This window comes from Myotis lucifugus, unplaced genomic scaffold, assembly GCF_000147115.1.
Source record: "Myotis lucifugus unplaced genomic scaffold, Myoluc2.0 scaffold_0, whole genome shotgun sequence".
In the NCBI taxonomy this organism is placed as follows: Eukaryota; Metazoa; Chordata; class Mammalia; order Chiroptera; family Vespertilionidae; genus Myotis; species Myotis lucifugus.
In genome coordinates, this window is record NW_005871048.1 from 43,348,216 (window position 1) to 43,364,413 (window position 16,198).

A 16,198-nucleotide genomic window follows, 5' to 3' on the forward strand; every position below is an offset into this window, starting at 1 on the left:
TGACCATGCACAAGTGGCGCCTCGTTTCAAAGGAGCAGTACATGCTGACCACAAAGGGGTTCTCCGCAAACGTCAGGATGTCCCGCTCCACGAAGGCCTGCTGGACCTGGTTCCGGAGAAGGAGGTTCTGTTTATTGATCTTCTTCATGGCGAAGCGTTGCCGGGACTCCTTATGCCGGACAAAGTAGACTGCCCTGAAAAGGAGCATGAGAGTTGGGGTTCACAGAAAGACGGGGTGCTTCTGAGTACAGAAACCATGTGATCAGGTACTCTGTTTCAGTTCACATGCCAGGCGTCAGTTCACACGCCAGGCGAGTTCAACTCACACAAGCTACCAACATCCGCCCCAGGCCAGGAGCCTTTGGCTAGATTGATTTTTTTAAAAAATTCCTTCAATAAAGATCACAGGTCATACATAAGACATCAAATCCATCTTCATTGCTGAAGGAAGGAAACATCTCCAGAGTGGGCTATTTTCCAATAGCTACCTGATGTTTTCAGTTCCACAAACAAAACAAAATCCAATATAGAAGTCAGAACAGGAGAGAATTAACAAAAGTGCATACAGATCTTGAGAGCAAGATCCTTCCTAACATTAGAAACCTGTTAGGCATGTTTCCTCCACTGACTACAGCAAATATTTTCTATGTGATACCCTTGGAATCTGCAAAAGTACCATCTCTTTTTAGAGTAATTGCCTTGCAACTTGAGAGACATTTACTTCCCATGAAATTTCCAGATAAATGAGGAGTGTATCATAGGGCAACTAAGGCTGTTTGGCAGCAAAGAATAGTATATTTCCTCACCGCAAACCTTGGCATGAGGAACACCTGTACCTGGTTCAACAGAAAATGCATTTCCCAACACAAAAGGAGGCCAATAATACACTGACTGCTGCCCCATCCAACCTCTGGCCAAGGTGTCAGGGAACTTTATGGTAAAATTTGTAGGCTGCGTTGAATCTGTGCCAAAAGCCTCACTTAAATACTCCACAGGAGGGACTGAATGACCTTACACATATTCCACGACCTTGCACTGGACTCCCTGAGGCTTTGAATGTTGTAGAGAAAAGGAATAATTAGGAGGAGTCTTAAAACCCCACCTGGAAATGAGCAACGAGGAAAATGCCTTGGACTAACTTCTTTTCTCATTAGCTTCTCCTCACTTGCCATTATTGTGGGAGAACAGATTTGAACTCCCAGGTTAGGTAATGCTCAGATAAGTAATAATTTACCCAAAGAGCCATCAGTCATTAAAATTGTGTAATAGGTTATATGAGGCTACCCTGCAACAAATGCAATGATCAAATAAGTAGTAATTTACCTAAAAGCAATCAATCACAATAAGATATACCCAATGGTCCGCCTCCTAAAACAAGGGGTCATCTGTTCTGAGATGCGTTTTCCACTAGTTATTTTCACTGTCCATGAAATGAATATAGGGGGACTAAGACAGCCTATATTCCTGCTTAGCCCATACAACAGGATGGTCCACTGACATAAATCTTAAGTATATTCCACTTAGGTTTAATCAAAGCTCCCATTTTCCCGTTAATTGTTCAACCAGGAATTCATTTTTCTTTCAAGTATGTGTATCTCTATTTTTGTCTTCTCTTTGTATCCATCTTTTCCTTTCATTCACAAAATCCCATTTTTTGGGTCTCTGTTTAAACATTACTTTTTTTTCTTTACTCCTTTTTTTCTTTCTCATCATTTCTTTGGTATTCTACTTCTTCCTTTACTTTCTTTAAAGCACTCTTAACCACACTCTACATAACTATGTTAAGGCATAACCTGGTGCTGTTATTCCCACAGCATAACACCCTGACATGGAAGCTGACCCACTGGGTGCTCAGCCTTTCTGCGTGGGCTAGGACCACGTCAGGATGCCTCCAAACCCAGGCTCCCACCAGCTGAGCTGACTTCCACACCTGTTTTTCTGTCTAGGCTTGATATCATGATTAACTAATGTAAAAATTATTTAGAAAGATGAAACATGAGGGTGAGAAGGAAAAGCATCGCTGCTTATAAGAAAATTAGAGGCTGGTGCACGAAATTCGTGCACGTGGTAGGGGCGTCCCTCACCCCGGCCTGTGCCCTCCCACAGTCTGGGACCCCTTGGGGGATGTCCGCCTGCCGGTTTGTGGCTGGATGACCTTCTACTGCTGCATGACCTGCTGCTTGAGCTTCAGCAGCTGCTACACGTGCATGGGCTGGGCCACCATGGTCTGTCCTGCGAACACCATCGAGTGGGTAAGTCAAGCGTGGAGGCAGGCTCACCCTGAGTTCCCCACACTTCCCTGAGTCACTGAGTTGTTCAGACTGACTGCCTTCTACAGAGAACGGCACCGGGATCGGGCCTAAGCCGGCAGTCAGACATCCCTCTTGCAGTCCGGCAGGTGGCCAGGGAGGAGCCCGAGTCAAGGCTGGGTGCCATGCTGCTCATGCTCATCCTGACCTGCTGTGCCTGCTGCCACCACTCGGTAGTGCGCTTGCCAGCTGTGAGCCCGGCTTCTGGCTGAGTGGCACTCGCACTGACCACCAAGGGGCAGCTCCTGTGTTGAGCGTCTGCCCCCTGGTGGTCAGTGCGCATCATAGTGACCGGTTGTTCTAGTCGTTCTGCCGTAATGGTCGTTTAGGCTTTTATTATATAGATTAAGTAGAATGCCTTGGAAAGTGAGTTACTAAATATAATTCCTTCGCTTTAGTATGGGTGAAAAGATTTCCAAAAGTTAAGAAAATAATAAAAATCTATATTCTTACATTCAGATTGCTCAAGTCCTTCATCTTTAAAGAAGTTTAAGTTGGAAAACAGAGACAACGTATAAGTGTGTTTATAGTGGCTGTCGTAAAAAGGCCTTACATCAAAAGACTAGTAAATTCGCATATATTTAGGTTAAACTAAAATGTTTAAAGTACATATCATTTATTAATAATTTCCTACTTTGACCAACTTTTTAGTTAACCAACCCACTACTCATTCTTTCTAAATCAGATTAAAGGCTTTTCTTTTTTCAACTACTGATTGAATAAAATCAAAATCCAAAGAAAACCTGAGCTTCTCCTACACAGATGCTGGGAGCAGGACAGGCAGATGCATGGGAGCCTAGGAAACAACTTGGCCTTCCCCTCGATGTAAGACAAGCACCGGTAAACAAACATTGCCATGAAGAGGAGTTTTTGAAACAGTTACTGAAATTTGGAATTCAAAATGTTAAAAGAAAGATAGTATCCTTATATTATCACTTGGCTCTCCAGGAGAGTGATTGGAATAGCGCTTACTTTCCACCTCTCCTTCCAATATTTAATACTGAGCAGGCTTGGTGCTGAGGACCCAGACATATGACATCGCTAACTCCACTGCTGGCCTCTCAGAAGGTTGCCATTTTGATTTTCTGTCAAGCATCACCATTTCTTACATGAATAACGTTCAGCAGTATGTCTGAGAGTAACAGGGAGCAGGGGAAGAAGAATGGAGCTGTACACAATTTTATGAAAGAACAGAAGAGAGTGCTGCCTCAGGCCCTACTTGACCGCCATCCAGACTAGGTTTTTGGTGGCACTGTGTGAAAAACTGCTGCAACCTTTCTTCTCAGATTTTGAGTTCATAACGTTTGATTTGACTTTCTCCTTTCCCTTGCTATGATGTGCTTAAAATGATCAGCTAATCCTTAGGAAATTGACATAAACCAAGCGAAATTAATCCTTTAGGTAGCTTGAGCTATCTCTGCCTCAGGACACACATATCTTGATCAAGTTGCAAAAGTCAACTAGACTTCTTAATTAGAATTTCTTCTGTCTTACGTTCTTCACTTTTACATGTTTGTACCGCTTTAGGAATATTATTTCTTAGTGCTGACATTTGTTTATTTAGTAATAATTGCTGTCTTGCACATACACCTTTCTCATTAATCAAGGTTCCAAGTCTACTTTAAGTAAGGAGAGAGAGAGAGAGAGAGAGAGAGAGAGAGAGAGAGAGAGAGAGAGAGAGAGAGAGAGAGAGATTGAAAAAGAGAAACAAAGAGAGGCAGATAGCAGCCAATAGACAGACATCTAACACTGCTAAGCAGAGCTGTAAACCTCCCTAGATGATAAAACTGGAGTGAAGTGATTCAGCCCCACACCTCTTTGCTTCTGGCCCCCAGGGTGGTTTTCCCTGAAAAGGCCGCTTCTCTCTCTCTTTTCCTACCCTGACCTCCCTGTGAAATAGAAAAATTCAAGGGTGGGAGGTGATGCAGGGAGCAGGGGCGCCTGAGGCCTGGGTTCTCTCTGCGCCAAGCTCCGTGCCACCGTGTAGAACTTAGAGGTGTGTGTGGGGTGGGTGGGGGTGGAATCAGATGCTGACAGGATCTGGAGCAGAATGAATCTGTCCTATCGGGAGTGTGAATGTCTGATGCGTATAAAATTATGCCTGAATCCGAGAGCCCAGCACATGAGTCTGTGCACGCAAAGCTGCACATGGGAATGGGAGTGCATGTGTTGGAGGAAAGCTGAGAGGAAAGGCTGGGGGAGAGAGTGTGCGGCAACCGGGCAGCTGTCACAGGGCACATCTCCTGGCCTTTGGGGTTAAAAGAGAACAACTGTGTCAAGGCTAGGAGGAAAGCAAAGTGGGGGAGAAACGTTGTGCCTTTCAAGTTTAGTGTTTTTTACTCTTTAGAATTTTTAGTCAATTTTATGCTTTCACTTTAAAAACATTCAAAGTTGTAATTTAAAAATCCAAGTGCAAATGCTCAACTGAGACCTTGACACCCCAATTAAGATGACCAGAGGTTATAGCACAAGAACACCTCCTGTCAGGAAAGAGCTCTGCGTGGGGTCAGTGCCCGTGACCTTGCCCAAGCCCCTCCTTCCCCAGCCAAGAGGAAGTAACATCAACTGCCCACAGGCTCCTGTGGGAGACAACATAGATCAGGTAACTGGATGATGAGGCACACACGGAGTGTTAGCTTTCTACAAAGTGCCACACTGGCATGAAGGGATGTTTAATTTCCAGTCAGGCATCCGAAACGTTAAATAGAGAAGGAAATCAGATGCTTATCAAATTAGCAAGTTGGCTTTGTGATATGAATTGTCACTAAGCAGGATGCTGAGAAAACCACAACGTGTTTTAGCATGACATGTAGGAAGAAGCTCGTCCTAATGAGAGGATTAGTTCTCAGCACAACCAGTTCTCAAAATCAGTGTCACCGAGTCACTGACGTGAACGTGACACTGTCACAGAAATGCCTACGAAAGCCTCCCACAGAGGGTCCACTTGTTCAGCAGCCAGGGAAGCCTGCAATCAGCACTCTGACTGGGTGGACCAATGGGCGTAGCTCCATTCAAATTCAAATGAGAAATAATTATTACTTAAAGGAAATCTGTCAAAAATGTAATGAGAGATTAAATCTGAGAAGAGCCAAAGAGGAAAGAAAGTTTCAGCTGATTGGCAGAGGCTCCTGCAGGCAGCTTGTGAGCCCATTAACGACTTGGCCTGCATCCTGGGTGTTTACTGATTCCTAGCGTGTTTAACTTCTTGTATATTCCCAGCCATTCCCCAAAGTGTGATATACCTCATCTACTATACAGTGCTTTAACTGCACTACAAATGAGTTTACTCAACCAATTAGAACTCCAAATACTGCTAAGATCTATGCCCACGTTTCATAAAAACGGTGCTTCACAGATCATCTTATTCCAGAATTCCACTGCCAATTAAACCTAGCAGTGCTCAAACCATCGGCCCATTAAATCAAAGTCCAGCCTTCTCTCCAATGAAGTAAGAAATCCTCATAGGGTCTCCAAAACTAAAAAGAACTAAATACAAATAATAAACAAAACCCACAAATAACTGCATGCTAAAATAATCTTCTTAAGTAGAAAAGTTTCAATGAGATTCTTGAAGGACATAAAGTATCCCCCAAACAAACAAACCTCACAAGAGAGCATTTATAAGCCACATCAGGAAATATGTCACTTGACATATCCTGAAAGCAAATCAGTGAAGCATAGGAAAGACCACAAATATTTAAGTTCTTCTCTAAGTTAATGGTGTGGAAAATATTAGAGGTAAAAAAAAAAATGTAAGGAGAAACATCCCTTGTGGCACAACAAAATCACTTTTATCTCATCTGCTCACTTGTGTGATAAATGGCAATAAATGTCTAGGAGATTGTTTATTGCTTTCCATATACAGATGGAACTGGGATTAATACTTAATTAAACTAGACTTCTTGGGCCATCTAAAATGGATCAGGACATAGTTTGTGTATTAATTACCCTTTTAAACTATTTATTAGAAACTCAGAAGGATCCTGTCACTATTGGCCCTTTGCCATGAGAGTAAAGTCTCATGTCTATAAAAATGGATTAAGGAAGAGGGACCACTAATGTCATCAGATTACATAACACAGTGTTGAACTGAAAAACACTCCTAGTGTAATATAAAGACTCAAAGAAATGTACTGCTCTTAATTTTCAACCAACCCTTTTATCTAAATACTTCTCTACTAGGTTGAGTGCTGGTCAGAGAGGAAGTACTGGCTAATTCTCAAGCACGAATGCTATATGTGAATTTATACATATTCAAACATATTTATTCTTGTTCAGATGCTAATATATATGTTCAGATACATATCCTCCTATATAATAAAAGGGTAATATGCAAATTGTCCTCTCGACTGGGAGTTCAACCGGAGTTCAACCAGGGGGCGGGGCCGGCCTGCCAACAGCCTGCAGCCCCTCCCCCTGGCCGGCCCAGCCCAATCAGCCCTACCTGGGGCTGGTAGGCTGGACCCTACCTGTGCACAAATTTGTGCACCGGGCCTCTAGTATACTATATCTGGGTGTGTATGTGTGTGGGTATATAAACATATATTCATACATATATCTATATCAACCAAGAGACAGTTACTTCTGAACCCGAAAGGGCAGAGTAAAGGAGGCAGAAACAGGCATATATACAAAATTTCTTTTACTTTATAAATCTTTACTTTTGAATTCATTCTCTCTGATCCTCTAAAATAACTCTCAGGCCACCTGATATGTTTTCTGATGGAGTATCCAGTGAAAAATGATTTTGGCTACATGTTATACCCATCAATGAATGAGCAGAGATGTAAAAACTAAAGTCCCTATACAACAGCTATTTGACATAAGATAAAGGTGAAGAATACAGTACTTTAGTGTGTTAAAATACAACAGAGTTTTCTTTAATTACTTACCCATAGGCTCCATTGCTAATCAACTTAATCGTTTCAAAATCACTTTCCCGAGGTTTCCTTCGAAGTTTCAGGGAAGCATTTGAGCTCTTGGAAACAAAATATGGAAGTTAAAAAATAGTTGAGAATTCAAGCACCATAGCCAAATCAATAATATTTTAATTACATGCTCTGTTGTTTAATATGTTGAAGAGCCATATTCTAGCACAGGAACCTGAAGGACAGCTTCCAAGATCAATTTTCTAGAGCAGTGTCTAAGTTTCACTTAAGTGCACCCACATTTCCAGGAGCTGAAGGCACCAAGTGTTTGAAAATTCCCAATTTTAATTCACCTCTATTAACTATTCAGGTTAGCCTTGTCCTAGTCTTTTAAAGTTTGAGATTTAAGTTCCTTCTGGCTTCAGTTGGCCAGGAAAGAGCAGGTTAGAGTGGCTGTCCTTGGGCCTCAGATGCTGTGTCTTCTCTGTCCCAGACCAGAGCATGGCTATTTCATTCCTGTGGCAGCCTTTCTTGCTTGGAAAAGGTAGTCGGCAACCAATGGGACACCCAAACATAGAATGTCTGCCTTTCTCTAATCCCATACCATAAATCTTACTATAGTTTAATCTCAGTGTTCAAAAAGAGAGCTCTTTAAAAGTTTAGTTCAAAGGATAAGAACAAAAAAAGTGCTGTTAAAAAATTGTTTTCTCAGACTCCATGTATCCTTACATTGAGAGGGTGTTACCAGCCTCGTTGCTGCTACTGCAGAGCCCAGAATTCCTTTCCTATAATCTGAGAAGAAACGCCATCCTCCCCCATTCAGAGCTGTCATCGCTGACCCTGTCATCCACTCATCTTTGCAAGACTTGGATACTCAGCTTCCAACCTATCTTTCTGCCCACATTCTCTCACCATCTGGGTGCCTTCAGTGTCTACACAGACAACTCACATAGCATCCTGGCCTCTGGGCTACTTGACCTCCTCAACTCAAACAACCAACTCTCTCCTCTATCTTCCCTTGGCCTCTGGCCACAGGACCTGGATCTAGCCATCACCTGCCAATGCCCCATTTCAGAAAATATAATTCAAGACTGGGGCCAACTTGTCTCATTAACTCTTCCCTACCTGAGAGTGACCTCATTTATGCCAATGGATGTCTCCTAAGTCATTCGAACCTCTACCTAAAACCCCTCCTCCAAGGGCGAAAGGATACTACACCCTGTACATAGCTGCTAGTTTGAAGGCTCTTCTTGGATGTCTCAGAGGGACTTCAGTCTCAACACTTTCAAAATTATGACAGTTATAATAAAATAAACAGAAAAAGCTACCATTCATTTAACATTGACTTAGTGTGCTGTCCTAACCATTTTACACAAACTATCTCCTTTAAACTTTTCTATCTATTCTGCAGATAAACAAACAAAACCCTGATGCACAGAGAGAACCCACAGTTAGTAAGAGGTGGAGCCAGGTTTCAAATCGAGCAGTTTGACTCCAGAGCCTTGATTCTTAGGTTACATGGCTGCCCCTCTGTCCTGATCACCCCAGCCTGCTCCACCTGATTCCTCTTCTGGTGCTCAAAATTAGGGAGAACGGCAGAGCACCCGGGACCTCTCACCTGTGCACTGCATCAGCCTCTTCGCTGGCTTCCCATGTTCACCCCTGCCTGCTCCTTGTAATCCGTGTGATTTCTTTCAAGCTGGAACTCAGATTGGGTCATCTCCCTGTGACCCCCTCCACCCCACATACCCATATATTTCCTCCAAAACTCAATCACCTGCCACTGTTTTGAAAGAAAAAAGTTGACAAAGATGAACAAGGACTTCCGAGTCCCTTCTTAACCAACCTCTCCAGTCTCTGCAGTGTCCCTTGCTCTTAGTCCTCAGATGCACTCTGCTCCCTTGTGTCACAGTCTTTGCCTGTGATGTTCCCTCTGCCCTTTCTCATCCTAGTAACACCTCACATCTCAAGCACAAGTGTCTTTTGGGACTCTGAAGACTAAGGTAAATCTCTTCATGTTATGTTCTAGTAGCACATGGCCCTTTTTCTTCATAGCTCTCATTCAAGTTTATCATTTTAACTGTTTTTGCATAATTTATTTGTATTTTATTATCTCCCAGTAATGAATGCATCACTTCACTGGAAGCAAAGATCCTTTCTCTTTGAAGGGAGGGGCTAAAATTTTATGCATAGTGCCTTACACATGGAATGCACAATAAATATTTGTTGAACAAATAAAGTAATTAACACAGCCCAAATCTCCAGATGCCATAAACAGAAAAACTAACATCATATTTCATCAAGAAAGATACTTACACTCACTGATTCATCTGTTTCCGGGGTTTCTGCTGTCCCGCTATTATAGTTTCCCAACTGAGCCATTTCTAAGGTAAAACAAACAAACAGCAAAGTTTAAGAAAAGTAGGACAATTGCATGTAGACAAGAATACATGCTGAAACAACAGAAAAATAATTTTTCCAATATGAAAAAAAAGAAAAATTTACTCTATGTTCTAATGAACCCATAGAAAAATCTTCAAAATGGCAAGAGCCAACAACTGACATTTGGAAATTATTCATTACAAGTCTTTCCCTGGAACCTCATTTCTTTCTTTTTTTATCATCTGTATACTGTATTGTGTGTTCATCCCAAGTCAACTCTCCTTCAATCACCATACTGTTGTCTGTGTCATTAAGTTTTGTTTGCTTTATTTTTTCTTAATCCCTTCACCTTTTTCAAACAGCCTCCCAACCCCCTCCTCTGACAACTGCCAGTCTGTTCTCTGTATGAGTCTGTTTCTATTTTGTTAGTTTATTTTGTTCATTAGATTCCACATATGAGTGAAATCATAGGTACTTGTCTTTCTCTGACTGCCTTATTTCACTTGGCGTAATACTCTCCAGGTCCACACGTGCTATCACAAAGTGTAAGATTTCCTTCTTTTTTCCTTTTATTTTCTGGCCAGCTAGTATTCCATTGTGTAAATGTACCACAGCTATTTTATACACTCATCTACTGATGGGCACCTGGGGTGCTACTAAAAACAATGCTGCTATGAACATAGGGCTTCATATAGTTTTTCAAATCAGTGTTTCGGGTTTCTTCAGGTATATTCCTAGAAGTAGGATCACTGGGTCATAAAGCAGCTCCATTTTTAATTTTTTGAATAAATTCCATACTGCTTTCCACAGTGGCTGCACCAGCCTGCATTCCCACCAGCAGTGTACTAGGGTTCCCTTTTCTCCACATCCTTGCCAACACATGTTGTTTGTTGACTTATTGATGACAGCCATTCTGACAGGTGTGAGGAGATATCTCATTGTCGTTTTGATTTGCATTTTTTTCATATGTCTATTGGCCATCTGTATGTCCTCTTTGGAGAAGTGTCTTTTCAGGTCTTTCACCCATTTTTTAATTGGATTTTTTGGTGTGTGTGTGTGTGTGTGTGTTGAGTTTTATAAGTTCTTTATAAGTTTGGGATGTTAATCTTTATCAGATGTATCATTGGCAAATATATTCTCCCATTCAGTGGGTTCTCTTTTCATTTTTTTGATGGTTTCCTTTGCTTGGCAAAAACTTTTTAGTTTGATGTAGTCCCATGGAGCCTCATTTCTTATGAACACCTAGACATAGATACTTTAGAGCTGGGCCTCTGCTTTAGCTAGCAGGATTCACTGCCTAACACAGTGGTTCTCAACCTGCCTAACACAGTGGTTCTCAACCTTCCTAATGCTGCGACCCTTCAATACAGTTCCTCATGTTGTGGTGACCCCCAATGTCATTGTTACAAATTGAACATAATTAAAGCATAGTGATTAATCACAAAAACAATATGTACTTATATATGTGTTTTCCGATGGTCTTAGGCGACCCCTGTGAAAGGATCGTTCGACCCCCAAAGGGGTCGCGACCCACAGGTTGAGAGCCGCTGGCCTAACACAACCACCACAGCTTAGAACCGGTTCGGGGGTCAACGACTGTGCTTATTTATAATCAGACACCCAAGAGAGGCAAGTCTTCCCAGGCTCTGACAGGCATCAAAGAAGCCCTGACTACAGCTCAGAGGCGATTCTCAAGTTATAGTTAGCATCCCTTCTTCTATTTCTTCATGTCCACTAAGAGATAGATCACCTAGTACACTAAGAATTTGGTTTGTCGGAAAGAAAAGTAATACTTAGTGGTTAAGAGGGACTTGGGATGCAAAGATGTGGGTTACCACCACTATCAATACTTACTAGAGACCTTCTAACCTCGGGGTCTTTCTCTGTAAGATGGCAACAATATTATATATGGACCCCTACGTTCATGGCAGCATTGTTTTTAATAGCACCCCAAATGTCCATCAGTAGATGAGCTCTTTATGAGTATTGCTTTTATGATAATGCATGTGAAGCTCTTAGAATGTTGACTAACAAAAATTAAGTGCTCACTGACTGTTGATGGTTATTTAATATTACTGAGTATATTATGTACTTAATCCTGGGCTGGATGCCCCATGCTTGACATCAGCTTATTACCATGGTGGTCTAGTTAAAAGAGACAAAGGTGTTACCATGTGGTCTAGTTAAAAGAGACAAAGTTGTCTAATTATTCAACCTACACTGGGATGCAACCTTGAAGACTCAAATCTAATTCAGTTTACTGTTCATTTAGATTTTTATACTTAAAAAAACATGTTTTATTAAAAAAAAGGACATGAAAGCATTTTCTCCCTAACTTTGGTAGGGGTTATCACTGAGTGGTAGGATCACAGGTAATTTGCATTTTCTAATATTTTCAAACTTGAACATGCATAATAAAAAGTTACAGTTTTTAGTTAGATATTTTGTATGCATCTAAAATTATTTCTTAGGCTCTTATTTCATATATTTATGTTCTTATAAATATAATTACCCTTTTGGGGGGAGAGATTATACATAAAGATATGAAGCAAAACAACAGTGAAATGTTGCCTCTGGATAAAAATAAACTCCAGATTTGACAATAACTGGAGACTGACCCTCACTTTCTCAGTTTCCCTGTAGGGAAAGTTTAAGAATAAAAATGAGCTCAGTACAAAGTGTATGCTTTCTTGGTGTCATTCAAATGCTGTCAACATCCTATGTGACTAGCATTTCAGATTTATGAACAAGGAGGTGAACTAAAATGTATCCAGTTGCAGGGGCTTTCCAGGAAAGAGGCGATTTTAATATGGTTTAAATAAAATGGTAACAGCAGCTCACATTTATTAAGCATTACTACCTCTTGGGTCCAGAGATAAACTCATATAACCCTGAAAACAATTCTTTGAATAGGCACCACTATGACCCCATTTTTATGGAAAGAACACCAAGGCACAAACAGGCTCTTTAGCATGGTCAAGGTCACACAGCCTGCAATGCTGGCTGCCAGGGCCCAGTTCTGGGCAGGCCCACTCAGATCCTCACTCCTCACCGTCAAAGGTCAGGCTTCAGATATATTAGTGTAGACAGAGACAAGAAGGGGAAGCAAATGTGGATCAGTTTGTAATAATCACATTTTGAGTGATAACAAATAGATTAAAAACTATCCTCAGATATGAATCAAGAAAATCGTGTCAAAAGTTAAAAAAACAATCCCTAGTGGTCAATTTATATTACTGAACTCAAAACTGGTCAACTATCACTATTATTTTTTTAGACTTTATGAAGGTATGTAAATGGGCCTGAGATTATTTACCCACCAAAGTTGAGCCTACAGTGATATTTACTGCTCTTTAGCTAAGAAAACTGAAGAGCTCTGAGTCTACAATTCAAGGGCTGACACAGACAACTTCTCCAGCGTGAAGAGTCACTATAATCTACTTTGACAGCCTCCCCCACTCCAATTATTTTCATAAAAAAACAAATTAAAAAATGGTTCTGTTTTAAATAGAATTTCTGCTAAATAACTATTATCTGGGAAATACATATTATTTGTAAGCAGTGGGTAGTAATGGGATGGATCCAAGAGTCAGCTTTTGAAGCAGGAACCTGAGGCATCATTTTGTAATGCCTGAAGAGATTTTTAAAACTCATCTAAATACCATTAAACATCTGCCCTTTTTATTTCATTGATTTAAACCATTTCTGAAGACTCATGATTCAAAAAGGTAGAGATGGTAATTTAAAAGCCATGAGGGAAATCTCTCCCCAGGGAACGCTTCAGAGCAGCAGCCACCAGTCTCTGATAAGTGCTGAGTCTGTCGTGGCACTGCTTTCAGTACAGTATACGTTTTCCTGGCTTTATCTCCCAGGAATACATGCATCCTTTCCCTGGAAGCAAAGATCCGATGGCCATAAGTGCAAACAAAGCAGGGGAGCACCGAGGCGCAGGGCAGAGAGCAGCAGCCTCCCTGGCTGCAGATGGACAGATGTCTGTGCTAACAGTTACCTTCATTACAGACAATTTAGCAAGACACATACTGTTTGCAAATTCAAGGTAATGAACCTGGAAGGTGATGCTGAATGAAGGAGTCTATGTTTGTGAGTCTTTTTAGACAGAATATAACCTAAATATTTTCAATGACAATCCCAACAACAAAGAGCAGGAAAAGGTAGGGGAGGAATTATTGCCTAATATTTGATTTTCAAAAAATCACAGAGGATGCTTCCTTCTTCTTCTTTGTATTTAATAGCATTAGACCTGTATTTTTTATCTAAATCAATCATAAATCCTTATGTAAGCTTTAAGAACCCCCCCCCCACACACACACACACCCCCACCCTGGCTCTCTTCTATATTACTACTAGAGGCCCAGTGTACGGAATTCGTGCATGGGTGGGGTCCAGCTGACCTGCCCTGATCAGGGCTGATCGGGCCAGGCAGCAGGGGGAGGGGCCAAGGGAGGTTGGCCGGCTGCAGTGCACGTTGTAGCGACCAGTCATTCCGGTTGTTCTGGTAGCTTGGCTTATAAATATATAAATAGATAGATAGATAGATTATTCAGGTCTTTTTTAGCAATATATATCTACCAACACTGTTCCTGATTTGAAGTAATCTATCATCAGCTTATTCCCAAATTACTTTAAATTTAAATGTCACTTTTATATTAGTTATAATTAATTTATTTAGCAACATTTTCAAAATTGAAAGCACCCTTGAGAAGAACTCAACTGAGCTTTGCACGAGAGAAAAATACTTGGAAAGACTGCAATCTAACCTCCTGGGACACAGGCACTGTCAAGCCTACAGGCCACTAGATTTCAGGGCGGGCCCCGTACCCTAGGTAAACACAAAGGTATGGGGCATGCTCACTCGCTCCTCAGGGCTCAACTTGTACCTGTTTCCTTCAATCACAATTGGTCCCCAAATTTGGACTTTTCAATAGACAGAGCCAAAACTTAAGAAAAAAAGAAAAAGAAAAGATTTGTCGCTACGTTATTCCGTGAGCTCACAGTGCATAAGCAATTGGAAGATCAGCCCCACCAGGGTACTCACCTTCCAGAGGGTCCTTGTTGAGTCCCAGCTGGCTAATGATGTACCTGGGAATGTCCGTTTTAATACCCTGTCCTTCTTTTGCATGGCCCTCTGCTGCTTCCAGTAGGTAGTAAAATTCTTCAGGATCAAATTCCTAGCAGAAGACAAACACAGATGGACACTTCTTTGAGTCAAAACTGTTTAAGGTTTTATTATGTAAGTCCCATCCACAAGCAACTGCTGGGTGTACTTGGGTGTGGGTGATTTATGCAGAAAGGAGGCAAATGGCTTTAAAAAGTATATAATTCTCCCTTCATATTCAAAGACTTCATTTTTCTAAGACAATACATTTGTGTACTTGGTAACCCAGATAGAATAACCATTCCCAATGTCCTTGTAATGCAACGTTGAAGGTACTATCTCCACTTTTAAGATATCTATCTTCCTGAAAATAAACAGGTCTGAGTTTTTAATTGTGCTTCTTTAGCAAAGTTTTAAACTCTGGGAATCTCATCCAAAAGATCCAGTTTCTCTCTCCCCACAAAGAGCCACACACCAAACAAGTAATATTAGAACATATTTTGTCAAAAGTTTTGCCAGAAACTCCCTTAGTACAGGGGTGTCCAAAGATATTAGAAGGAAAAAGTTCAAAATTACCACTTTTTTATCAGTAAACTCTAAAATTAAGTCATTAACATTCATATAATGTGAAGGTTAAGAAAGAAAAATGCAAACTTAGTGCTTCCAATTACCTCTGCCTATTTTTAAAAACCGGTAGCACATTTTTTCCTATGTATTTTTACTTTCCTTGGTGTCTGTGGTGTCTGGCACGTAGTAAAAAGCTTTAGAATCACATCACTCTAGAAGGATTTATGTGCTATAAACAATTATGCTCACAGATTTAAAGCACAGTTGCTATTTTCAGTTATACTTCCTAGATTTTTTCCCTCCAGAATTTTTCCTATGTTGATTAATGTCCCAAAAGCATGCAACTTTGGAATCTCAGAATTCCACCTGACAATTACTTGAAGAGTTTCTAAGATAAATGGTGATGGGAAAGATAAAATGAGAAAGTTAATAAGAATAATAATAAATAAAGGCCCTATTAAAAAGCTTGCTGCAAATGGAGTAAAGCCAAACCAATGTATACACTTGGTGCCTTAGACACACCTAAGACGTTGACAGATAAGACCATTGGTGAGAGCCACTGGCAGATGAGACCACTGGTGAGAGACATATCCCGAAAATTCAGAAATTCCAGTTTCAGCTGAACTTTCAACAGTTCTGAAAGCAACATTTTTAAATCTACTTCTGCGTTCACTTGTTTCTATCTTTGAGAGGCTATGCTTTTACTCTCTCTCTTCTGATTAGGAGTGGTTACTGTAAAGCATTCATTTCCTTTCTAAGGCCAGATCTCCTCTGAGCCTATCTGCAGCTGTCCAGAGAAACGAGTTTTTATGCTAAATGGTATTTCCCCCCAAATTAAGTCACTGCAGGAGGTACACGCATGTGGTGCACAAGGTTCACTGGGAGAATGAATAACAAGTCTTTCTTCAACCACATTTGCCAGTCACACAATCTCCTCCTCTCCCGAGGCATCAGTC

The 16,198-nt window shown here is 41.0% G+C and overlaps 1 protein-coding gene across 1 annotated transcript in view; it reads right to left on the reverse strand.

Moving 5' to 3' along the window:
• MAST4 (microtubule associated serine/threonine kinase family member 4) overlaps positions 1-16,198 on the reverse strand; it is a 148,712-nt gene that overhangs the window by 38,154 nt on the left and 94,360 nt on the right. Inside the window, 4 exon segments of the mRNA XM_023751286.1 lie at positions 1-194; positions 7,202-7,287; positions 9,494-9,561; positions 14,616-14,748. The exon segment at positions 1-194 is cut by the window's left edge and continues 12 nt beyond it. Coding sequence (XP_023607054.1) covers positions 1-194; positions 7,202-7,287; positions 9,494-9,561; positions 14,616-14,748 — 481 coding nt within the window.